General features: G+C 44.9%; 2 protein-coding genes across 2 annotated transcripts in view; one reads left to right on the forward strand and one right to left on the reverse strand.

The window, feature by feature from the left end:
- The window catches only part of LOC149352912 (uncharacterized), a 47301-nt gene extending 46649 nt beyond the window's left edge, over positions 1-652 (reverse strand). Inside the window, exon 1 of the mRNA XM_089582115.1 lies at positions 517-652. The gene's annotated coding sequence lies outside the window, so the exon portion shown is untranslated. The remainder of the gene's footprint in view (positions 1-516) is intronic.
- The window catches only part of LOC149352913 (outer mitochondrial transmembrane helix translocase-like), a 28872-nt gene extending 4025 nt beyond the window's left edge, over positions 1-24847 (forward strand). Inside the window, exons 3-9 of the mRNA XM_089582116.1 lie at positions 6399-6576; positions 14822-14890; positions 15183-15271; positions 15821-16060; positions 18992-19042; positions 23339-23475; positions 23744-24847. Coding sequence (XP_089438242.1) covers positions 6399-6576; positions 14822-14890; positions 15183-15271; positions 15821-16060; positions 18992-19042; positions 23339-23475; positions 23744-23948 — 969 coding nt within the window. The 3' untranslated portion in view covers positions 23949-24847. The remainder of the gene's footprint in view (positions 1-6398; positions 6577-14821; positions 14891-15182; positions 15272-15820; positions 16061-18991; positions 19043-23338; positions 23476-23743) is intronic.
- The last annotated feature ends 1520 nt before the right edge of the window (positions 24848-26367 follow it).

Raw genomic sequence — 26367 nt, forward strand, 5'->3', positions numbered from 1 at the left:
AACCAAGCAAGCTTTAAGGCTTCGCTACATGTATTGTTCTGCATTCATTAAAAAGGGGAGAAACACAGGCCAATGTTATCCAAGGCCAACCAAAGCCCAGGTTATCAATATTTGCTGCATCTACCTTTCTGTGCATCATTTTGCCATAGTTTCAGATAAAGCAAATGAAATGAAATTTGGAAATACTTGGGGGTGTGGTGGAAGTGAAAAGTGTCATGCACTGCTCCGTTTTACGCCATAGTAAACTTGCGCTTGCTGATGGCTACTGTTTCTTTTACACGGACCTTAATTTTCATATGGGCTTGGTTAACGTGCGACAATCGAGATTTGTGTGTCTGCCCCAACAACTCACGTTTTCTTTTTGAAATTTCTTCGCATATGCTTGCGACTTGTTTCCGCAGAGATCACGTTTTGAGAGTATATCCTAATCATGCCCGTATCTGACGCGGAGAGCCCTTTTCTTGCCCATTTTGTAGAATAAAGCGCCAGCAACTAACGAATTCCGTCACTACTTGCCTGTTGCGTCCGAAGTTCGGCGTCGTCTGCGGTGAGAGCGCTTCAAAAAACGCGGACCCGGTCAGCCGACAGGCCAGTGTCGCTATCTACTGGTGTCCGGGGGTCTTGGTGCCGATGTCGCCGTTTTCGCTTGCGCGGCTGTCCGGGCGTCGTCTGCTCTTCGCAACTAATTTCTTTGATATCTTATTTTTAATACCTATGGCTGGTTATAATTTAGTTCATAAGCATGTTTTTGTTATTGATAGTGGTCGAGAAATTTCACTTTTATTGAAGCTTAACTGCAGCCGCGTTTACCGCCGATACCAGGATCGCGGCAATCGTTTCGACCGTGGCGGTACCCTCGGCGCGGACGCGCTACTTGCAGCATGCCACAGCCTTGGTCTTGGTCTCTTTTCGACAAGCCTGCGTTATCGTTCGGGTGATCTAGCATCCAGACACCCTAATAAGTATTTGGAAAGGAATAATGGTGCCAGAGCTTACATTTGGGAATACAGTTTTGTACCTAAGGGTCGAAGTCCAATCAGGGCCGTAAATAAATCGAACAGCTGTTGGCAGATTATTCTTAGGTGCCCACTGAAAAGCCACAAATGAATCAGTTTGGGCAATTCAGTGAAAGGGGGTTGACATTGGCTGGGCATCATTTGTATGCCGTAGCCAACGAAGCCTATGCTAGCGCGGCGCAGTGTGCGACCCTCGCCGCCGCTCTGTGGCTGTGGCGTAGTACGATTTCGGCGCCGCGGGGCGACGCGCGTCGTCTCCGTACCCGGCTTCGTAGCTTAACGAATTTATAGCGGAGACCTTGGAGACCTCATAGTGAGACTCGAGAGACTGTTTCCCTAAGGGGCACACCTTATGAGGAGACATGCGGGAAGATGGGCCTCCATGCTCCCCTAGCCGTGGCTGTCTTATCAGCGCGATCACGCGCTCTTCGTTGGCCTTGTAGGGGGTGCTGCCGGGCCGCTACGCGAGGCTCCTTTTATTAGAGCTGAGTGCCCGGTTTGCGTAACGGAAGTTTGCGCAGGGAGATATAACGCTAGAGAGAAGGCTTGGATTTTTACAATTCACGATCAGTTTATTGAACATTTTTCGCTAATTCGCATATCCCGGAACGCCATGTATCGATATATTGTTTTTGCGACTTCAAGTTACCGCGGGCTGACCTGCGCTTTTCTACAGCGAATTAGTGAAAAAACGCATTCCAACACTTGGAGTTTCAGTGCAGTAGAAAGTATGAACTGTTCTCAGGAATGCCATATGTCAAGCAGACAAAATTAAACAGCTAGTTCCGTACCTAATTAATTAACTAGTGCAGCATGCTTATAGCCTTCATTTGTGCAAGTCTTAGCCACTGAGTGACAACATCAAAGTAGGGGCAGATCAATAAATATTGCCACCGCAGCGGCTCAGTGGTTATGATGCCTGGCTGCTGACCCAAAAGATGCGGGTTCAATACTGGCCACTGCGGTCGAATTTGGATGCAGGCAAAAACTCTAGAGGCCCGTGTACTGTGCGATGTCAGTGCACGTTAACGAACCCCAGGTGGCCGAAATTTCCGGAGCCCTTCACTACGGCGTCCCTCATAGCCTGAGTTGCTTTGGGACGTTAAACCCCCATCAACCGTAATCCAGAACAAGATATATTGAGAACATGGAACCTTGCTTATGAGAACTGGGCTCGTGTTCCAACTTGTGTCCCTGTCGAAAATGGCCCTTTCAGCGAAACCTGATTAGTTGAAACACTGGAAGTGAATCGCCAAAAGGGGCATTTTCAAAAGAGACACAAATTGGAATATGGACCTTGTTCTTCGGTATGTCTTATAAAGTTATAAAGGAGTTTGACTGTTGTGCTTTTAAGTTTGGCAGATTGGGTAGAGAATTATAAAGGGAAAAATGCCAAGCATTGGGTGGTAGCGGGTGCGACCACCCAATTTTGAAGGAGGTGGTTCTCACATTCATCCTGGTTGTCATGAAAGGCAATGTGCTACAGCTGTGTTTTTCCCCTATCCGGTGTTGCCTGCTGACAACAAGGTGGCACACTTTGTCGCAGCTAGTTTTGCAGACACAGCACCTGATGCTCAGCAGGAAAGGTATCCACTCTTAAAAAACTGCAAAAATGATATTTGTATGACATTTGGGCATGAATAAGCTTAAGATACACATGAAGCTATTACAATCTTTGTGCTGTTGCTTCCGTGGTACAGCTAGCACTTTTTTCTGCTCACTTCATTTATGAAGAGATTGCTGCACTTACTGGAATGTTGTTGCTTTTTTTTTTGTTTTACTTCCATCGCTAGCTGACTGCAAAATATGGTGCTTATTGCTGGTGATGGTGTAAGATTTGGTCCTGGCAGTCATTGAGTCAGACACTAGCAAATGAAATGTTTTTTTAGTGAATGTTTCTTACTTTTTGGGCCACATTTCAAACTTACCTTTAATGAAATAAAGTATCTGTGGTGTGCTTTGCACTAATAGTATTCGGTGAAACTGGGCAAACATTGCGAACGTGTTGTGATTTTATTATTATTTTTTTTACCTGTCTCTAGGACCAGATAGTGGTTTTATGGTTTTGTTGCTGTGCTTGCAGTCTGTAAGAAGTTTGAAATTTTCTCAATTTTATGAATGTCAGGTTTTAGCTGGGTAATGTAAGGGCTGCAGTGCACGTCAGCATCAAGTGTTGCCAAGTTGCCTGCATAAGAGTCTTGTTGAAATAAATGCACCATTAATGCAAATATCCTCCCTCCACCCTTGTTTTTCCTTTTTTTTATTGCTTGTCAAGTCTGGTTGTAAAGGGCCACTGGTGTGAATTTTCATTATGGTTGCATGTGTTATATGAAGGTGTGTAAGGTACTACTTGACCTTTCATTTGCATTTTTTAGCTGTTATTTCTTTGCAGAATGCAGGAACAAAGAAAACAGATGGCAGTCCTACTGGCTGTCATGTTGTGTATTATATGTGACATCAACTTGCGTGTTGTAGGGTTGTGCTGGCTCAGTCGGTGTTTGATGTAGGCCATCATGTCTAAGCTGAGCCAAGCAGATGGCTTCTGTCACAATAATGCCACATACAACCTGCCCAGTGGGGCTTTTATGGTGTCGTCAGTTGTGTTGAGAGAGCAAGAAATACGAACAACCCATTTGGTGGCGCTTTTATCCAGAATAGCATGCAAGTAAGTATTGCTAGTCTAAACAGAGTGCAGCAAGATGATGGCAGCGAGAGACACATGTAGGACACTCACATAGTGCCAGTCTGCTGTACATGTTTCTCTTGTCTTCATCTTGTTGTGACTGGTTTGATTACACACCAACTTGTCCCACAGGTCTTCCTTTTTGAGTATGTATGCGCAAAACCAGTGAACTTCATCTCCAAAGTTCAGTTTTTGGGAGTAACCAAAATATGAAGTAGTGTTTAGTGTCCTTTTGATGACAAAAATGCTATTCTGGCTAACTGTACTGTCTGAGCATTGCACCTGCCTGCAAATTGCAGGCAGGTGCACTGTGTCGATGCTTCCCATAAAAACATAAATCTGGTAGGCAAATAAATTATATCCAGCATTTTAACATAGTTTCATTGCTGCTTAATGCGTCTTCTTTGTTGGGCAATGCACTGCAGTTCTCATGTCTCAAAATACCTGCATAAATTGGAGCTGCAAAATTTTTGCAAGACCCCGCAGCCATGTTTTTTGCTACTTTGATATTGGAAGTATTATGGCTTGCAAAATGGAAAGGCAACCATCCAAGCATTGTAAATGCTTCTTGAGCAAGTAACAGGATTTTGGCGACACCTCAAACTGTGCATGAATGTGGCAGCCCTCAGAAGCTAGTTGTTTGCTGACAGTATTTTCCTGTAAATCGCTACCCCCCGCTTCTGTGTGTGTACAGCAAGGTGCCATAGTTTCACATCTGTTAAAGGTACTTTAGCGGACAGAAACTATTTGGTTGTCACAATAAAGTGATTTCTTGCGGTCACCAGGACTGGTAGCACTGGTCAGGCAGCAATAGGTTGTAAAACTTTTGACGATAGTGGCACCAATTGAGGCCATTATCTAAGTATCCTCTTTATTGATACACTGTTGCAGTTGTGTTGTAATATTGGTTGGAGTGAAGCTTTGATAATAAGCTGCCTGTGTGTGCAAAGTACCATCTGTTTTGAAAATAAGTGTTGTCCGTAATAATTGTCATCGAAGCAGCTCTTTTATGCATTGATGTGCAAGTCCATTTAGGAGGCCTCAAACTGGTTAACAGCCACGCCAGGAAGGGGTATGTGAGGGCTGTGCATGTGCAGTGAGCTGTTGCTGGCGACAGTCAGTTTTTTAACCACAAGCACTGTGAGCTATGTATTTGGGAACAGATAGTGTTGTTGACCTGGTGGTGGTGGAAACATTTATTTCCAAGCAATGCAGAGGGGGGCAAACCCCCCCCCCCTTACATGGCACGAGGCAACCCTTAAGGGGCTGCCCTTAACCCTTAATCTGCCACTCTCGAGATAACTCGGGCTACCACATATGCACACCCCTGCCTCTCCCGAGCATACTCGTTTTGGCTTTTGAACTCGCCCCCTGCCGCGCCCGATAACACTCGTGTAAAAGAAAACTATGGAAACATGTACTGCCATCTATGGAGAGACTCCGTAAACTCATAGATTTTGTAGGGTAAATTTTAAACAACAGATGGCGCCCATGTTTCCACATCCGAGTCACTTCGTTTTGGTCTGCGCACAGCAGCCATGAGGCTATGTGCCACACTCGTCCGCGCTTTGACGGACGGAGAAATTCAAAACTGCTTGTGAATTCGGAGTCCAATGATAATGAGAACGAGGAAGGAGCCCACCTAAGTGCCTTGTCGAGTGATGACAGCGATGAAGTCCCCCTGCCACCGAAAAATCCGCGTAAGAAGAGGAAATCCGACAGGCCAGATTGGTGCTGGAAGATTTGATTCATTACAACTAATATCTATAAGATTATCCTGAATAAACATGTCTGCATGTCCTGCAGAGCATTTTAGTGCGTTACTAGCAAAAAATTTCCAGGAAACTAACATGCAAAAAAAACCCGGCAAGGTGTGTGCAGATGTGAGTAAAAAAACCTGGCAGTGAAAGGGTTAAAGGGCAAAGGACAGCCCTTGGAGGGCTATCCGTTTCAAGGCATCGGTAATTATCCGGCTCTGATCAGCAGAAGCTGAGCTGGCCAGGCGAGTCTCCCAGTATGTGATTTTTAAATTCTGCATCATTGCATCTTTCGTTATACTTGATGTTTTCACTTTGTATGGTGCCTCAGACTGAAATTTGGCATGAAAAAACTACCGTTACTTTTACATTTAGTGTTCAGACCCACACCTCACTCATAGTTAGAGAAAGTCTACCTGACCTTGTCTTTATTGTGAAGGCACCGTGCATTCATACATAGGTCTGTTTTTCTGAGTAATACTAAATTTGGTTTGAAGGCTGGTAACTGCAGTGCCTAAATTAATCCCATTTGCAAGCAGGTCCTTGTTCCGTTGTGTGTTATGTGAAGTTCTTGTTACAATGGGTTTCTGTTGTAAAGCAATTTCTCACAGCAAGTTTTATTATTTTTAACTCCTTTCCTAGAAAGTGCCTGAAGCCTAATGATGTATAAATTTTTTACACACAGTTATTTTACAGACCACTGAGCATGTTGAATGTAGTATATTAAAAAGCATTCAGTAATCTGTGTGCTGAAATTTGTATTCATTGAAGGTATGCCTCGTACCAGTGCTAACAAGTGCAGACAAGAACAGCAGCACACACAGCAATGTGTGTTCGTTTCGTCTGCTTTGTCTCTGTGCTAGCACTAAGCATACTTTCAGCCAGAACCATTTGCCCAGCTTGTCATCCTTATTGTGATAAATTATTTGTGTGTCTTTTCAGCTCACAGAGTATGAGCTGTCAATCGCAGCCCAACTTATTGACCCTAGAGATATCAACATATCATGGGATAGCATTGCTGGGTTGGAGGAGATCACTCAGGAGCTCCGGGAGACGGTCATCCTCCCTATTCAGAAAAGGCATCTCTTCACTGGCTCACAACTGATCCAACCACCGAAGGGTACTTACCAGCTTTCTCTTTGTTGTGCTTTTTTACTCTTGTAGCAGTTTATGCCTTACCTACCTGGAATACAGTCGAGCCCACTTATGCAGCTGCAGATATAACGAATGCTTGCTTGTTACGAACGTTTGCGGTGCTGCCGTCAAAATATGCATCAGGGCAATGGCAATTCGTCTCATACACAACATACAACTGGGGCCACACAACTTGGTTATAGCTAACGAGGAGGTGTCTATAACTTGGTCACATAGTTGAAAAACTTGTACTTCCACAGGAAGTGCGCAGACCAAGGAGCGTTTCTAGCCCAAGACGTCTGTTTCCACGAGCATGCTATTTGCATGCACACACGCAGGCACGAGCCAAAAACACAGGCCTCTGAGCTAGCAGCACGCTCATAGCTGCCACTGCATTGCCGCAGAATACTATCCCCAAGTATAAGAATCTGATTAACATGGCCTACCTGCCACCACCTGCCGTGGACGCTATATATCCCGTTCAGCAGATTTTTGGCAACAAGGATTTCAGTAAGGAGAACATGACCGCCTTGGAGAGCCTGGAAAGTGCCGTGGTAGGATCTGTTTTCAAGAAGTAGACTGACATGAAGCAGTTTTTGCGACATTAATGGCATTTTCCACAGACATAGCAATTTCGACTGTAATGGGGGAGTCCACTTACTACGAACATTGGATGCAACGAACACAATCCGCGTGACCACCTGGTTCCTTATAAGTAGGCGCGACTGTATTCGGGTAAATCTGCTGTGGGGCAACATCTGTTGTGAAGAATATGCTGGCAGGTTTGAGGGCACAGGATAGGTTAAAATAGGGGGGGTGATAACCGATTTTTGTTTTTGTACTGATCTCAAATGCCAACACATTTATGACCATTATTCAGTGCCTATGCTTTTTCACCCTTAACAGGAGCACTGAAACGCTTTTTTGTAAACTCGTTGAGCTTCATCGATTTGATTCTATGAAGCTTCTAGAATCATAGCAGGTTATTTTGCGCTAGCATTTCAAGTGATGACTTAATTGCCGATTGATGGCGTGACAATCTTCAGGCTTCTTCTTACAGCATTGAAGGAGTGCGGAGGAGCTGGATGGTGTCATTGTGACAATTTAGATTTCATTGCTTTCACCCACGTCTTCCAATGCGTTGTCCGGTGCCGCCAAACAGTGCTTTGTGGCATTTATCTTCGGTGTCATTGGTTTTCTTTCTCCGAGCAAATGTTTATGCATGAGAAATGTGCTGCCTCTGTAGATGACGTTGTCACGCTTGCTACCCACTGCTGTGCGCTATGGAGAAACTTGAACATCTCCAAAGCTTTGTTCAGCCATTACATCATTTTAAACGCTAGCACAAAAAGACGTCGCATGGTTTACCTGCAGCTTTCATGCATTCAGTGCTTCCACTCCTGCACAAACTGCACCATTCTGTGCAAAACAAGATTTGTTGAGGCATCCTGATAAAAATTACAAAAAGTGTGTCATTAATGAAGGTCTTGGGCAGTGATGATTATGCCATGCCTTCTGGAGAGACGGGTGATGCAGCCACTGCCACGCAGAAACGTCTCCAAGGAAAGAAAGTGAAGTTTATCAGACTGTGAGAAATGTCCACATTTAGCGGCCCGTGATTTGTGCAAATTGAAAGAAATTTAAACGTGAAAGCAAGTGAGAAATTTTGTCAGGGCTGGCTGCAAAAATTTCAATTAATTAATTATGCTTGACACATTTGTGCCAAGCATATCCTTTGATATAATGCAATGAGCGGCAAACCTCGTTGCTGCTTGCTGGCACAGATCGCCCCAAATTTAGCTTGCTGCCATCCACGTGACGCTACCTGGAGCATTGAAGAGTTCAGTAAAGAATATGCTGCCGAAAGTCCTGCGCTTCGTTTAAGGTCTGGATTTTGTCTAACTTGTGTACTGTGCCATCTTCTGCACATTAGCAGGCTGCTTCACGAATGCTCCGGTAAAACTTCCATAGTAAATCTTGGAACCACTGGAAGTATATTAGAGTTATTTTGAGATGAGCAGCGGTGCTTAATCTGTCCATCGTTTACCCATATAGGGAGACTTGGAGGCCACAGCCAAAATCAGCAAATTATCTGGTCAGCAATGTGTTAGCTGCTCAGATTATCCAGTTAAATTACTGTTGCAAACTTTGGCACTTCGGAAATGTTTTAGAATGAACTGGGATTTTAAATAAACCGATTTCGAAATTTTGATGCTTGCATATGTGGCTGTTGCAGTGCGACATCTCGGGCACAAACAAGTGGCATCCCTTTGACAAGTACATACCTGCCAACTCTCCCAGTTTTTCCATAAAATGTACAAATTTTGACCTATCTAATGATTTTACAAATCTTACCTGAAATCTTACGGAAAATAAATTTTATTTGCGATAAACATTTGAAATTCCTTAAAAAAACACACACACCGTTGTTAGCGGTAACCTTGCACCGCCACGAGAGAGGGATATGTATACCATCTCTGAAATTAGCAGCAGCAGCTGGATTATTGTACAGTAAAACATCGTTAATTTGACCCAGCTAAATAAAAGTTTATTGCTACTCCTCAACCCCGGTTAATTCAGATAATCCGGACTGCCACCACAGTCCCGCCAAACGTCCCTGTAAGACTATGGCGTCGAGAGTTTGTTTATTTGGACGCCCAGGGGCTCGCGTCAATCAGTTCGGACGGGCTCCCAAAGTGGTGCGGCTTCTCACTATGACGTGCTCGACTAACTGATCGTGCAAATATTCGTCCACAGGCCTGAAATGCATGTTACATTGCTTATAGGCACCCCTCTGACATGCGTGCAACTGCAGGTGTTTTGACGAACAGCAGGCCCTCGGCGGTTGGCCAATAAAGTGTCTGGCCGCATAGTTTCATTTTCAGAGCTTTGCCGCCAGCCCAAAGCGGCAGCAGCTATCAGCTGCGCTTATCAGTCAGCCAGCCGAGCTACACGCTGTTGAAAACAATGATTGCGTTGTTGCGGACTTTTTTTTTGTTTATTTATCGAAAGCACTGTAATTGCCGCTCCAGCAAGGCTCTGAAACAAATGCGTGCTGCCCTCGATTCGATCTGCATGATACTTGTGTTCTTCCAGCGCGCCTAAATTCTAAGCTCGTCGCGTGCTGTTTGCCGTTTGTGCATTTCCTCATGTGCAACACCACATGTGAAGAAGCTGCAGCGCTATCGCATTGTGTGCTGGCGTGGCTATAACCCCCCTCCCCCCCCCCCGTTCGCAAAGGTTATACGAATTTGAAAGCCTTGAGGTTGGCATGTATGCGAGTAGCATTTCCTGCATTACCAGCCAATTGCCAGCCATCTGTAACATTGACAGTTGCACTAGAATCCCACTGTTACGTTTCTTACGGAATAGCGGAAAAAGGAGAAACATCTACCAGCCAGGAAATATAGTAGTCGAATTCGTCGAAAAGCAAAACTGCAGGAGTGATCTGAGCAGAAGTTTTAGTTCAGTCTCAGCACGTGCAAAAGTCATTCGCCGTTGTCTGCTGCTTTTTTTTTAGTACATTAGCACTAGAGCTTCCACTCAGCCACTTGGACGTTGTCTGTGAATCCGTACTCATTACGTCAGTTTGTACTCTTTACGTCACAAGTGCTGCGCTATGATTGGTTCGCGGTGCCAACGTGAAATCACGCATTTAACAAACTAGAAGCTCTAGATACTTCACACTCTTACTCTTTTCGGAAACATTTCGCATTTCAGCAAGCAGAGTTGTCGTTTATATGCATGTTTACGCAGTTATTGTGTGTTCGGTGTCAGAAATTAGTACTGCACTTCCGGTTTACATTGTTGTCGTCTGCTCGTACCGCTTGTGTCACTCCGCCGGCGTCGCCGTCGAATCGAATATCGAGGTGCGGTTCAGTCACCGCGCTACTGATTTCTTTCGTGACCTCCGTCGCATGCTCAATCGAAATGAATCGGCCGTGCTGTGTCATTGATTGCAAAGCCAGGGACCGGCAAGATATTGCCCTTCGGCACTGTCTGCCGAAAGATGGAAGTGAGCGAGCTGTCGTCGTCGTCAGGATTCAGCGCCCGATTTCTGAACGGCGTGTCCTTAAAAACTTGGCCAATGCGCCGCACCGATCGTCGCTTGCGAACTGCCGCCCCGCTAGAAGCAGGGACACACGGAGCGGTGAGCATCGCTGCGCCACTCTACCCAAGCTTCGCTCACAACCGGTGTCGCAGTCGCACTTCGCCGCCGTGCAGCAATGCCTGAGCGCTGCTTGGGATGGTGTACAAATATCACAAGGCAAGATCGCCTTGTTATCAGAAATACTTCTCGAGCAGCGAAAAAGCATGCCTGCTTATGTTGCGAGCTTTCGGCAACGGCACCGCTCGCGGGCGCTCCGGGCGACGAGCTCTGCTGCTGCCTGGCTGCCGTGGTCGTCGCTAGGCCTATTGCCTCTTTGGCATCGAAGCTGCAGCGGCCGGCTCTTCGGAAGTCGCCTGAGCTATAATAAAAGGCTTACTCTACACATCGCTTTGCAGTCAACAGCATCATCTCACAATAAAATAATAGTATGGTCACTTTCCGCGACTCCTTCAGCAGCGAAGCGAGCGGGCGCCAGGCGAGCCGGACCCCACGTCGGGCCAGCGGCAGCTGCGAGACGGTTGTGGCAAGAAATTTGCTCGTATCACAGTTGTTACCTTTACCAGCAGCTCAGTATTGGTCAGCGATCCTCAAAAATGACACATTTTTCACATTTCTTATCCCAGGGTTTGTTATTTACGTCAAAAACACACTTTAGCTCGTTTTTATGACGCCGGCAGACGGGATCCAGGCTGGCCGGCCGGCCGGCATGCTCGGCGTACATCACGTTCGCACAAGAAAATGCAAAACAGCCATGATACCAGAGAGGATGCTTCCTAGATTCGAGCAACGAAAATATGTCTGTGCAAAAGTGGATCTTTCGGCAACGACACCGCCTGCGGCAACGCCGCGCGACGAACTGCGCGCTGGTCCCAGGCTGCCCTAGTCGTCGCTAGGCCTATCTGGTTTCGCATTGAAACCGCAGCTGACGGCGCTTCGGAAGTCGCCTGCGCTATAATAAAAGGCCTACTATTCACATCGCTTTACTGCGAACTTGTCCCATAATAAAAGATATGTTCGATTTCCACAATGCCTTCAGCAACGGAGCTAGCAGACGGTAGGCGAACCGCACCAAGTAGCAGCAGCACCAAAGCGGCTGTGGGATGAAATTTTCTTGTATCGCAGTCATCACTTTTACCAGCAACTCGGTATTGGCCAACGATCGTCAGAGATTATGCATTTTTGACATGCATCTATCCAAGGGCTTGCTATGGACGAGAACAAACAATACTAGCGCGTTTTTCAGTCGCCGGCGGCCGGCATCAAGGCTGGCAGGCCGGTCCGGCGTGGCTCGGCCCCGAGCGCCCTGAGCAGCGCGCTGTACGGCACCATGACGCTGCCGCTCTCCGAGCTCGTATTGGCTTCCGCTTCCCGTCGTTGCGTTTTCAGCGCGCGGCTCGTCGTTGACATCCAACAGGTTGGACGCAGGAGACGAGCTGCGATCGGTCGTTACGACGTCGTTCACAACGGCGCGCCGCAGCGAATCGCACACACTTTTCGCACATATGTCCCCGCCTTAAGGCTGAAATCCCATTTCGGCACTCATCCGCAAAAGTCGTTCCTTCAGCTCGGGGTCCATAGTACGAGAGAAGCCGCAGCGACGGTTGCGAGACAGGTGAACACAGCAGACAGCGGGAAAGCGAGCGAGCGAGCGAAAGAGCGCGTCAACCGGAAGTAAACAAACCGATCTCGTCGATGACGTATTTGTGGGCGGAGCATGGTCCCGGCCTGTAATCTTTTTTTTTTTATGGTCCGCTCCGGTGTACGAGTTGAGAGGGAAAAGGCTGGTGGTCATTTTTAATAGCCATTATCTCTGGTTCCACACAAGGTAGATCAAAATTTTTTTCGGTAGGATGATGGATCGTTCAATATCTATCAATACTTCGACTTCTCTTTGCCTGCATGGACACCGTTTCAGGGACCCTTTAAGTGTCCCCTCCAGTTTTTTAATTTCATTCTTTGTGCACCAAAGGCCCTACAATGGCTCTACATCCGCCGGCACAGCTGTCAACTGAAGGGAGCAGTGACAGGGAGGGAGCGCGCAAGGAGATTGCAAAGCTGTGACGCCTGTATGCTGCTGTATTGGTTGTGGCCGCTTTATTTGTATGGAATTCTCATTCATTAGAATCCAGAAACTCCCATCTCTTAAGCCATAAGAGACTAGAAAAAGGGAAGACGGAAACAAAAACCCCAGAGACAGCCCGCACAATGGCACCTCTTACATCGCTGCCCACGCTCCATTGCTCGTGTCATAGTTTCATATTCATGACTTCGGTTGCATCTGCTTGCCTTACAGCAGAGGAACCTCATCACCCGCAGTAAAATTCACGCCGCCTGTAAACGTTCGATTCACTGGCGTAGTAGGCCATTTTCATCGGTCCACAGAGTGAATTCCTTCAGGGCGGATTCGCCTTGGATGTGGCTGCCTTTCACTGTGGATTCCAATTCTGCAGAAAATGCAGACTTCTGAGCCCTTTTGAAGCAAAAATTTTTCCCATGTTGGATTTATGCAGCAGTCAAAGGGCCTGAAGTTAGCAGCCCACAGGTTTAGCGTGGACTGGAAAACCCAACCAATTACTCGATTTACTCTAAACGCAGAGATAAATTCTTTCAGATCCAGCAACTCATCTCTTTTATCACAGGTGGGAGTTAAGACACCAACCTCTTTTCTGTGCTTAGTCTCCACTTGTGTTTTGGCCGTACATGAGCAAGCGAGAGGTGTGTGGGTTTCTTTTCAGGAAGCGGACTTAAGCAAATAACATACAAAGGACTACACAGGCTAATTATGTAAAGAAGCCAAGGATTCAACAGCTAACACAGTTTTCTGGCTAGAAAACAATCACTTCAGGCCCTTTAATGCGAAACAGTCGGGCGAATATTTCGTAGTACATGCGATGTTTCCCACCCATATGATGTGGAAACCTTACAAATAAGACAAATTGCATCAGTAACGTAGATGCCCTTTTCAAAATGGCCACTAATGTTCTGGGCTGGTTCCTCACACATTCTTTGCCCTCTGAACTCAAGTCGTTGCTGAGGCAGCATCTTCAGAGTCACTGCTACCTAGACGGTTGACAAAATCATCTGTGGATTTAGCTGAATCACAATATTTGCCACGTTTAAGGGCATGTGCCACACTTAAGAGGCGATTTCTCAACTTGTACACTTCACTGTTTTCACGAGCAGTTCAAAAATCACTGCCACCCGGAAAAAAGGATAAACTGAAGAGAAAATTAAACTGCAGTTTCCTAGTGTCAGGGCATATGGCACAGCATGTTCAATAACGACGTGTGTTTGAAATTGGTGTTCCACCATTAGCTGGCTAATAGTGTCAAGCAGGCTAATGATGGTCAATGGGTGCGGTAGAGATAGAGTTTTAACCCTTATGTTACCTTTTTGATGCGAAGGCTAACACTACAAGAAACATGATGTGGCTGGTTAGTGATACCTGCTGCATCATAGCCTGACAGAAGCTACTCTGCAGTCATACATGTTGTCTTTTATGTGTTGGTTTTAAATAGTTTCTGCAGTCTCTGTTTGGTACCCTAGTGACAGCAGATTTTAATACGTATATACATGGGTTGCACATGACGTTATGGGCACCATAGTGGAGTCCAAAGCATATCTTTCACAGTGCAGGTCGGATCAGCGAGTGATAAGCGAATTAGAAAAACACGCAGGTTTCTGCAGTGTTTCTGGACTTAAACATGGCAGCCGCTATGGCATTGGGGCAACCCACATATATAACTTTGTGCAGTTTTCTGCCTTAGAGGATACTTGTGCTATATGCAGCATCAGCTGAATCTAGAGCAGCTGGTGCAACCAGCTACACTGGTTGCTGTGAGCTATCAGAAAAGCACCTGATTTATAAGAAGGAAACCACCTAGGCCTGATGCAGAAATCTGCAAGTCAACAACCTCACTACAAAAGGGGTACTGCTTGCCCTCAGAAAAGGGACAATGCGGGGAGTGCACATAGCCATCAGACTCGGCACACTTAGGAAAGGGTATTGACTATTGAGACTTGCATTGCAAGCAACACCTGTTTATTTTTTTATTCTGTAGACATGAACCGCTCCTATTTTATGGCCTGTCATAAATTCTGATTGTTGCGTCATGTGCAGGAGTGCTTCTGCATGGCCCACCGGGTTGCGGTAAAACCATGATTGCAAAAGCAACAGCACGAGAAGCAGGTGAGTAATGGTCAGCTTTGTTTGCTCAGACCATCACAGATGGTCATTAAGAAAAAAAAAATCATGTAAACACTGTTTAGTGGGAAAAGGTGAAAGATGCACCCTGATTAGCACTGTTTCTTCGTTGGAATTGCTGTCTGCGAAGCATTCGCTACAGACTTTTGTGGATTCATTTCACACAGCCTTTTCTTGTAGTGTGTTAGCGAGGTGCTTCATATGTGTATGTGTATAAATTACTCGTTACTTTCCTTTGTTGTGCTCTTCAATGTAACATTTGTTCCATTCCTTGCAGGTGCTCGTTTCATCAATTTGGAAGTTGCAGCACTCACTGACAAGTGGTACGGAGAATCTCAAAAGCTTGCCAGTGCTGTCTTCACACTGGTGAGTTCATTTACGTGTGCCATGGTTGTGAACTTATGACTGTTGTGTGCAGTGCAATGTGGGCAAGGACTAAAGTGACAAAAACACATGTACTGTTTCCAACCTTTTTCCGTGAAAGTTGTAAGTATGACATGTGTTTGCATCTCTCTAGTCCTTGCTTTCACTGCACTGCACACTGCAGTAATGTTGGACCAGCCAGCCGTGACATGTGTTTGCATCTCTCTAGTCCTTGCTTTCACTGCACTGCACACTGCAGTAATGTTGGACCAGCCAGCCGACGCATCTAAGCAGTATGGTGAGACTCTGAGTGTCGAAAGTTCCTTGTGCCTGTGTGAGGCCGAGCTATTGCTGCTTAGCTGCCACCTGGTTTAAAAAACTTTCTCCTTGTGGTGTTTGATTTTTCTGTTATGTTTTGCACAAAATCGATGGTAAGCATATAAATTCTACATTTCTCAAGCCTTTTTTAGCAATGATCGTTTACAGTGGCTTTGCCATTTTTTGTTTGACATTGCCTTTTAGTGACACACCTGTTCTGCCTTTACCTTTCAGGCAGTGAAGATTCAACCTTGCATCATTTTTATTGATGAGATTGATTCATTTCTGCGGTCACGTGATAGCCAGGACCATGAGGCAACAGCCATGATGAAGGCGCAGTTCATGTGCCTATGGGATGGTCTTATCACAGATCCTGACTGCCAGGTGGTGGTGATGGGTGCCACTAACCGCCCACATGATGTCGACAAGGCCATCCTGCGTCGCATGCCGGCTATGTTCCATGTTGGCCTACCTGTGAGTTTATGTCGACAGAAAAAACAAAGCAAAGTTCCTCCCTGCTTCAGTCAGGTGTAAGGGCTGGTCGGTTAAGGTGTAAGGTCTGGTCAGTTAAGCGTTATGGTCATTCAACGTTGAGATTTTGAACTCAGTTAATTTGAAATCCCAGATAATTCGTAGAATTTATGCAGTTCCATGATTTGGAATGTTAATTTTGCCAATTAATTCGTACTGGCAGTTTGCACCAGCTCAGGTAATTCGAAGACCTGGGGTGCTATGCAGAAACAAAATCGCCATAAAGTTGAGAACACTCAAGTTCAACTGGTAACACAGCTTCGAGTCACGAATTATCGTGTGCTTTTGTCATCACTTCTTTTCTACCAACTGCAGCCCTTCTACACTTGCGTCTTAGAACTGAGCTACAGCGCTAGCCTTACGTATTCAACCTTTGCCACTACCCTTCAAGAACGCCAAGAACGTCAGAGTATAAATGCTTCAGTGAGCAGCAAAGAGCTTTTCCAATAACCGACTTACATAGAGAGAGATGGGAAACCATATTCTGTGAATGTCGAAACCAGTGTGATGGAATTTCTGGTAACTGACAGTGGTGCAGTGACCATGAGTCCATCAAGCTCTCGCTGTAGAAGTTAATCATTAAACGTTGGCCACAGCCATGTTGAGCACATTGGCAGTGACGCTGATATGCTGCAAGCGATTTAATTCAAATGCTTTACATTGTCCAACAGGCTTCGAATTAGCAAAGTTCTACTGTGTATCACATATGTTTTATTTATCGGAATGCTGTTATGCTCCAAATGCTCCAAACAATGTACCTCCCTCCCGGTTTTATAAGCCTCTGGATAACCAGGGCATGCACATGTGATTGCAAGTTGACGTTGTGTACTCTCTGTTTACTGGGTTGTGATGTATGACCATGCACTGTCTGTGCAAAATTTCCTCCATTTTTGTTGCATGGCACTGCTACTTTTAGTTTGTGCATGTGTGGCTTAAGGAAATTTGCCATTGTTATTATTTGATTATTCATTATTATTATATTATATTATTAGCACAGGTTTAAGGTCGCCAAATTCAATACCAGACTTGGATGAGCAAGGCACTACTACGCTTAGGTTCTTGAATTTTTAATAGACTTCCAGGTGCAGTGTTAAGGCCTACTTCATTGAGTGCATTAAAACACCTATTAAAAACTTCCTATTCAGCAAAGTTTCTGCCCATTTCTCTGGTAAGCTGTAAGAGAATGACATGTTATGTTCATTAATTTGGTAAGGTCTGAAAGTTTGTACAGTCATGCGTTGTTAATATGGACTGTTTGGTACCCTGGCAATACTGTCCATAAAAAGCGAGCTGTTCGTAATAACAAATCACAAAGAAAAAAAAAGTTCCACAAAAAAGCGCATGATTAAGGTCTGGTTCTGTGCAGTGATGGGCTGTAAAGTGAGAATTAGACAGAACCTTGGGGCCTCCCATGTTCATTACATTAGTAGCGATTATCTTTAAAACTATTTGTTGGAGTTTGAAGTGCCTAGTCATCCGTGAGAAACGTGATAGTGTTTCACACGGTCATGTTGCATCCCCGACTACGACCATTCACATCCTACGGACCACTTGTGCTATTCAAACTCAGGCTGCTGACATGTGCAGGAAGAGTTTTCTTCATGGCCATGCATGCAGTATGGCAAATAGTAAGGCGTGTTGACCAGGCATCTTGGCCCTTTAAAGCATGAAGCCACAAAAAAGAGCTGTCACTCAGGCATTTTTACTTTTTCACTGTCTTTAACTAGTGTCCTTGGCCCAAAATTCAGTAAAGGAAATATCTGGTTAGGGCAGTCGGTATTTTGGTCACATTGCTGTATATTTTAACCCTGTCCATTGTCTGGACAAACAAGTTTCGATATTAACGAGATGTAAATGCATTGAAAAAGTTTGGTGCCCAGGAAAATTGTCCACAGTTCAAGTCATGCACATTCACGGTGGTTGTATTAACGGGGCATGACTGTACTATGTTATCATGAGTTAGCAAGAAATTTTGCAGTAAGTGCTTGTATACATTTTCAGCTGCACAGCCAACGTATCAGTAAGCTTCTGGCATTGCCGTGCCTTGCCATGCAAGCCCTTGTCTGCTTAGACTGGCCCACAGTATTTTGTATTTCTGTTCTCTGTTGGCAATAGACATTATTATTATTATTATTATTATTATTATTATTATTATTATTATTATTATTATTATTATTATATGATCTGAGAAAATTATTTTCCAAGACCATGACTTGTTGATGTAGTGATATCCGCAAACATTATTCTTTCACTACTCGAAATGCTGTAATTTTAGCATAAAATAAAGGGGAGCCAGTGTAGCCAAACAGATCATTGGGTTCTAGTTGCAGGTCAGTTTATTTAGCAATGTCTGACTTGACTCCTGTGTTATTGCGTGCCTAAGTGACAAAACAGGGCTGTGCCAATCAACAAATCTGCTGTTATGTTTGGTCTCGAGAGAGGATGTAATTTCTGTAGTGAACAGGGGCAGTGCCAGAATATTGGTGGTGGGGTGGTACGGAAAAGAAAAGGGGAGGTGGTAATGTTGGGAAAGCAGCATACTTCTATGGCATTGCTTTTCATAAAAATAAAAAAAAATGAACAAAATACAGGGATTGTCAGCCAGGAATCCCAATTCAGGCTCCAATTGTTCATGCTTGGCTTGTCATCACTTCCAAGCACAAACTTTGATTGCTGTTCATCATCATGCCAATGATAGAATCACTGGCCATTGATGATTTACCATACTTGGGCCAATAGGAAGTGCTCGGCAGATATTTCTGTGGTCGAACAAATTTTTGCCACTCCTCGCCTGCCCTTGTAGCCATCATTGCTAGCGAATCATAAAAGTAGTAAAATGCTGTCTTTGATTATTCTTTCTCTACATCTTTTCAGAACCAGCAACAGAGGGCTGGAATTATCAAGCTGGTTTTAGAAACAGAAGGGGTAAGTTACCTGTGCTTGTGGAATCTCGTGTCACAAATTTTTCATAAACAATTTGTACCATACGACTCATGTAAAACCCAACCTTTTCTCACTATTTGACAGGGCGTGGCCTGCATTAGGGAGGCCCATCTGGTTCATTTGGTGCCCTGTGCCATAGACCTCTGTTAAAAGCATGTTTTGATGTCACTGCTGCGTGGGCTTAGCTTGTCAGCATCTCCACAGATGCCGTCACCCGTAGTGCTGTCCATTGTGATCGAAATTCCTCTAAGGCAAACCTTTTAACCTTTTAATGCCTGATCATTGAAAGTGTTGAATATAAGTTATAAACTGCCAGGAGTTCATCACTAATGGTCCCTTCATTGCAGAAACGTACAAAAACTGGATATTTATTAAGGCAAACATGATTGCATCACAATTAAATTGAGCTAATTATGATGATTTCTCAGTGTCTAAGGACAATAAAACTTGTGTAAATGTGCAGGTGTACACAGAAGAACAAGAGCAAAATTCTAAACTACTATTACATCACATGCCAGTGCAGCTTATGGCTCCAAAAAGTTTTTGGCTGTTTTGCTATTAGGGTTGGCATTTGCATGAATATTTTTCAGTAGGCCCCCTGCATATCTGGCAGCTAACACTTTGACCTTGCTTTTATAGATACGTTGGAACCGTTCTTGCAAGTATGTTGGGAATTCATGTATTGAAAATTGTTCACATTTGTACACGCTACATTTCAAGCGATACATACGATGGGCATTACGGGTTTAACAAAATACAAGTACATCACATAACTTGCCTTAAAACATTTGAAGCAGATACTTGCCCGTACGTAGTCATCACTGCTTTTACATGGTGGCCTATTGCCATCTGCTCCACATGAGGAGTGGATGGCAACTGGGGCTGCAAATTGAAACACGAGCGTGGCTTTTAGTTGAGTGTACAGTCGAACCCCGCTACAACGAACGTCGCTTCAACGAAATTTTCGCTTCAACGAAATATTTCCAATTCCCCGTCAGCTCGCTATACAAAGTAATGGAACAAATTTCTCATCACAACGAACCATTTTTGGGGCGCGTTTCCGCTTCAACGAAATTTTTGCTATGCGAAGCTCGATTTAAAAATATATCTTACAATAAAACAAGCATATCGCCGCCCATCTATGTACTTCCATAGGCCCACGCTGCTTTGTTTCGCTAAACATTCGCTGGACCCAACTAATCCGCTCACTGAAACGCACATGATCACCGCCATAGCTTGGTGTTGATGACTATCGGGCTGGCTGCCTTGCGACGAGGCGCGGGGGCAAGCTCCCGTTTTCTTCCAATCCAATCCAGAGCCGCAACCAATCCGTTGCCAAAGGACGCAGCAGCCTGGCAACAGCAGCGCGTTTGCCCTAGTTTTTTTCACTCGTGCTTGTGCTGCTAGTGCGCTGTAATCAATGCGAGCATGGCGACTTCATCTAGAAAGCGGAAGTTCCTCTCGCTTGAAGAGAAGGCACGGATTATCAGCGCGGCATCCAGTGGCAGGAAAAAGGGAGATGTTGCAGCGGACTTCGGCATCTCACAGAGCACGCTGTCAACGATCTTGAAGTCGAAAGACGCGATAGCGCAAGCTCTTTCTTCGGGGACATCCGCGAAGCGGAAAAAGCTGACGCAAGCGGCTCATGAGGACCTTGAGAAGGCTCTCTACACGTGGTTCCTCGACGTGCGCGCAAAGAAGATGCCGGTCAGCGGAAACATGTTGCAGCAAAAGGCACTTGGCTATGCCTGTATGCTGGGCATCAATGATTTCAAAGCCAGCTCAGGGTGGCTGACCCGTTTTAAGGCCAGGCATGAAATCGTCGCTAAAGTGCTGTGTGGGGAGTCGGCCTCATCAGACGCCGACGCTGCATCTGCTTGGGCATCAGCTACTGTGCCGGAATTAATGGAGAAATATGCCACATCAGACATATACAATGCCGATGAAACGGGACTTCTCTTCGAGCTCCTCCCCTCCAAGACGCTTCACATGAAGGGCCAGCCATGCAGCGGAGGGAAGCATAGCAAAAAGCGTGTGACTGTGCTCCTGTGCTGCAACATGGACGGGTCTGACAAGCGCTGCCCACTGGTGATAGGCAAAAGTGCGAAGCCGCGGTGCTTCAAAGGTGGCAAGAGCCTGCCCGTCAAATATGTTGCCAATAAGAAGTCTTGGATGACACGGGCCGTTTTCAAAGAGTGGCTAACCGCTTTCGACCGTGACATGACGGCAAAGAAACGTAAGGTTTGTTTGCTCATCGACAATTGCTCAGCGCATAACGTTGAAGACGTTCAGCTTCAAAGCGTGGAAGTAAGATTCTTCCCGCCGAATTGCACGGCTTTAATCCAGCCGCTGGATCAAGGTATTATCAATAGCGTTAAAAGCGCTTATCGACAGCGACTGATTCAGCGGCTGGTGTTAAACATCGACACCGGTCGGGCAATCAAAGTGGATTTGTACATGGCTGTACAGATGGTCTCAGCAGCGTGGACGGCAACCAGTCGCAGTATCATCAACAACTGTTTTGTGCACGCCGGCTTTCACTCCGATGCTCAACTGGCAGCGAACTCCATATCGGACGAGGAAGGCTGCAGTACAATTGCTCCACCCTCCACAGAGGCCAATGCGGCATGGGCAGCCCTTCAGGACTCCGGAGATGTGCCGGCCGATGTTCACATCGGCGACTACATCGCTGTTGACAGTGAAGTGCTAGCTCACGAGGAGCTGAGTGATGAAGCTATAATTGAGGGCGTTCGCCACAACGACGCATCATCGGATGATGACAGCGACGCGGAGGACTTAGCGCCACCACCTGCAATAAAAGTGATGGATGCTTTTGATGTGATCCGCAGATTTTTCGGTGCTCACGATGACGACGTCGCGATGCAACTGTTCACCGAGTGCGAAAGCCGCGCCACTGCACTCATGGCAAAAAAAAAGAAGCAGAAGAAGCTGACCGACTTCTTTGGAAATAAATGATGTTTTGGGACTATGTGGTCCAACCTGACAGTGTTTTTGGGCTGTTTTCGCCTCAACGAAATTTCGCTTTAACGAAATTTTTCGCGCGCCCCGTCAGTTTCGTTGTAGCGAGGTTCAACTGTATACAGTATCAGCAGTCAGCTTCCATAACACTTTTTAGGCTTTCCTTCTCCTGTCATTTTCGCAGTGCTGGAAGCTACGTGTCTTCACCATGATGCTTTGCCCTGTGACATGCAATATAATGCGCTTAGCATCTGCTTTTTTTTTTTTTTCTCATATGCATGGATTAGTGACTCGATCATTCTGGCATGCTGTTTACCGCATTTCCTCAGCCAGATTGCTCTACTTCCATCAGCATCGGCCATCCAGGTCACTGGAGGAATCCTACTGATAGCTGCCATCTGCTTGCTGTGATGTCTGAGAAATAGAAATATTGTGTGCAGAGCATGAAGGGTGGTAAAGACTTGAAATTTGCACAGGATATGGCAAGCAGTTTGTGAAACTGTGTTGTCGATACTCTGGTCTGCACACAGCAGTGTTCGGCTCAGGTGATCTAATGATTCTGCAAATATATTTACCACATTTAAAAGGTGTTTCAGGCCCTCCTTTTCTTTTCCTTCTTCATTTGCACCATTTGCGTGAGTGCCAGGTCACCAGGCCAAGAGCTTTAAGTAGGCAGTCACTCAGCTGACCTCATAAATTATGCAAAAAGCACGCATAGTGGTGGAATTGGAGGGGATGATCCAGTTTTTTCTGGAAGCACGGATGTGACCAAAGAAAGTATTATTGGTCACCTGTAAACTATAGAGTGTTCATTAGGTTTAAGCTGGTTCACCATTTAGCATTGTGCTCAAGAATGAGCTAGAGAAGAAACAAAGACAGCTCTTTGCATTAGTGGCTAATGGGAACACTAACTCTCAAGGGAGTATTATCAGTATACAGTTTGCAGCATTTCTGTATCAGAAACAGATTGATTGCTCGAAGTTAATGAAATGTCTTGGTGGAAACAAAAACATTAGAGAATTTCCAAGAAAGCAGGCTGGTTGACAAGTTGCAAAAATAAAATGTTGCCAAAAATTTGTTTGTTTTAGTTGCACTGCAAGGTGGAAGAAAAAGTTAATCTGCACCTGCATGCTGGCCATAATGTTCGCCTGCAGCAGCTCTAGCCATTTTCAGTTTGTGTGCACCCTGGATGTGGTACCCCTCAGGCAGAGAAAGAACACCCTGCCTTAGTAGGCATTCTTTATAAGTGGTTGATGAATTTAGTAAAAAGAGTTCAACTTTCTACGTTTTTCTTCACAGGTGAGCAAGGATGTGAACATTATGAAGATTGCACGCCTCACAGAAGGTTTCTCAGGCAGCGACTTAAGAGAGCTGTGCCGAAACGCTGCTCTTTACCGGGTCCGAGACTTGCTCCGAAGTGAAAAGCACCACGGAGGGTGAGTTGTGCAGATTGGTTCAGCTTTGTGTTGTCTGGCAGTCCTGTGAATAACCTGCTTTGCTGCAATTGTGAAGCAGCACCTAGGAAGTTGAAGCGTGAAGCCAGTTGTTGGCATGTGCACAAATAATTGGCACAGAATCCATTTTCCATTGTCGAAGAAGGGTAATTTGGGTATTACACACTTCAGTTAGTGCTGATACGAGCACTGTAAATGCATTTTTGTCATTCTTCAGATCTCGTTGAGTGTTTGTGATTTGAAATTTCAGGAGCCACAAAGAAGTGTCCGATGACGAGGAAACATTTCACGATGCACGTCAGTCGGGTATAAAAGAAGGTTCAGATGACGACGAAACTTTCCATGATGCGCTGCGGCCAATCTGCATGGAGGACTTCACCAATGCTCTGGCCAAAATGAAGAACTCAAAAGTGCTTGCTCATCAGCGACACAGTGCCCCTCTGGAGTTGGACTAGGCCTCTCGCTGTCTTCTGCAATGCTGAAGACTCAGCTGTGATGTTATCCGTTCTGTGTACTTGGCAGAATTGCCACTCCAGAAACGGGTGAACAACAAGGACCGCTCTTTTATTGTTTAGCAATATAGTGGAATGATAGTGACCATCATCACAAAAGTTGCCTAGGCAAGTCTGTGGTGGACTGCTCCACACTTCCATTTTTTGAAGGTCATTGTTCATGGGCAAATGAACCTCTTTTTGTAAGAATGTTAACAGTACATGCTGACAGTGTAAGTTCAGGTAGGTGCTTCATGTTAACCATTTTATTATCTTTTTTGGCTTTCAGGAAGCAGCCAAACTTTGGACTGTGTTATAATTTATCAAAGGCAGAAGTTTTGTGGATGTGCATGTTTTTCAGTATACAAGCTTGCATGGTGTACATTGCACTCTGTTTTCTGACAGCAGGAGCTGATTAACATGACTGCAAACTGAGGCTCAAAGTGAGATTTATTCACTGTTTATTTAAAACTGTTGGAAGATATAATAGTTTATTTCTTCAAAATGCTACTAGAGGGTTCTGTTGTGCTTGAAGTGAGCACATTTAACGGCTGGCCATGAAGGGCAGTGAGGAATACTTAATGTAGCAGCCAACATGGATGTGTGCTTGAAGCAATTATTCATGTTTGTATATGATAGCATTTGCCAAGGTCATGGCAGAGGCTGTGTTCATTTGTTGTATTGTCTTCAGCAAATATATGTTTGTTAAATAAGTCAGTCATTCTTATTCTTTAGACTGCACTGCAATGCCGTGTGCTAATTTAGCTGCTTAAATGACACCTTCTAGTGCATAATGACCATTCAATAAACTGTTGCATGTAGTGCTTTATAAGAATTAAATTTTCTTGTTTGTCTCCTTTCTAGTCAAAGTCACATGTCTTGACAAACTGCTGTTCAAACATTTGGCCACAGCTTGCATTCAGCTTGGAAGATCCCAGATCCAACTGGGACCCACTGCGGCCTCATCGGCATGTCTGGCACTTTAACATATTGCAATGTGCATATCATCATGACACACACATTTTCACAGTTGCGTTTAAAGGGGCACTGAAGACAAATAGAAGTTGGCCTCTATCGATATAGGTACTGCATTCTAATCACAAAAGACCACTCACTGAAAACGAGCGTTTATAACCTAGAAAAGACAAAATAGAAAACGAAATACAGGTGTCACTATCACCAACTGATTTCGCAGATAAAATGCTTGCATCGACATGGATTTTTGGGCACGGATCCCACATGCCACTCGATTCAAAACAGTGGCAACCTGTGCCTTTCGGTAAGGAAGTCGAGTTTGAAGCGACTGGCAGAAAGATTTTAAAATCCAATCTTCTGGCCAACAAATACGTCTTGCTGCCGCATAAACGTCAAGATTGCAAGAAAGAGCCAAAGAATTGGTTTTTTACTGAGAACAGTAATTGGACAGAGTTATGCACAGTGTCTCCCTTTAAGGTGGGGAGAAACTTTTATAGTAATCATAAACTTTTAGGCAATCCTTGGTGGATCATTTGAATGCATTAGAAACCAAATGTTCGTTTCATCCGAGGTTCAGACACGACAGTTCATTTTGTCTGAGGTAACATGCGAAAGTTCATTATATCCAAAGTGTCATAAGTCCAGTATATTGGAGGTCCACACACTAAAGTTTGTTATATCCGAAATGGCATACTAAGGTTAGTCATACCAGAGGTTAACACACTAAAGGTTGTTATGTCAGAGGTGCCATACTAAGGTTTGTTATATTTCAGGTAGCATACTAAGTTGGTTGGTAGCTCTGTGGGCAGGTGGCAACCTGCCACTGGCTGCTGACAAATGGCACTCTGCATTTCCGCTTGCACTAACCCCTCTAATGCTAACGCGTTAAAAATATTCTGTAACAGTGGTATAATCAGACCTACGTGAAACTTGGCAGAAATAGTGTGTAGAACTACAGTGAACTCTCACTTGAGTGAACTTCAAGGGACCGAAGAATTAGTTCACTAAACTGAATATTCACTAGACCAACACAAGACATGGCATACAGAGTCAAAAGTTTGAAGTGCAATTCATGGAGCATAAGACATGGCATCCATAGTGTCAAAAGTGTGAAATGGAATTTATACATATCAACATATACAAAATGCATAGCAGTTGTAATGCTGCCTTTCTCACTTTGAAAAAAAATCAGTAATCTTCTTCTGCACTTGTACTTTTAAAGCAGAGGAAGTAACAAAACTGTCCAAAGAGTCAATGTTTTTGTACACTTCTTCTGGCACACCTTGCTGTTGAGACACAAAATCTCTGAACTTTCCAATGCACCCTATAACCTCAGCTAGAGTTATAGGGCTTGAAACTGGCTCTGCAGTTGCCTCCTCTTCATCTCACTCTTCTTCAGGACAAACAA

This window comes from Amblyomma mixtum, chromosome 3 (genome assembly GCF_055824585.1).
Source record: "Amblyomma mixtum isolate Tamu chromosome 3, ASM5582458v1, whole genome shotgun sequence".
Classification (NCBI taxonomy): Eukaryota; Metazoa; Arthropoda; class Arachnida; order Ixodida; family Ixodidae; genus Amblyomma; species Amblyomma mixtum.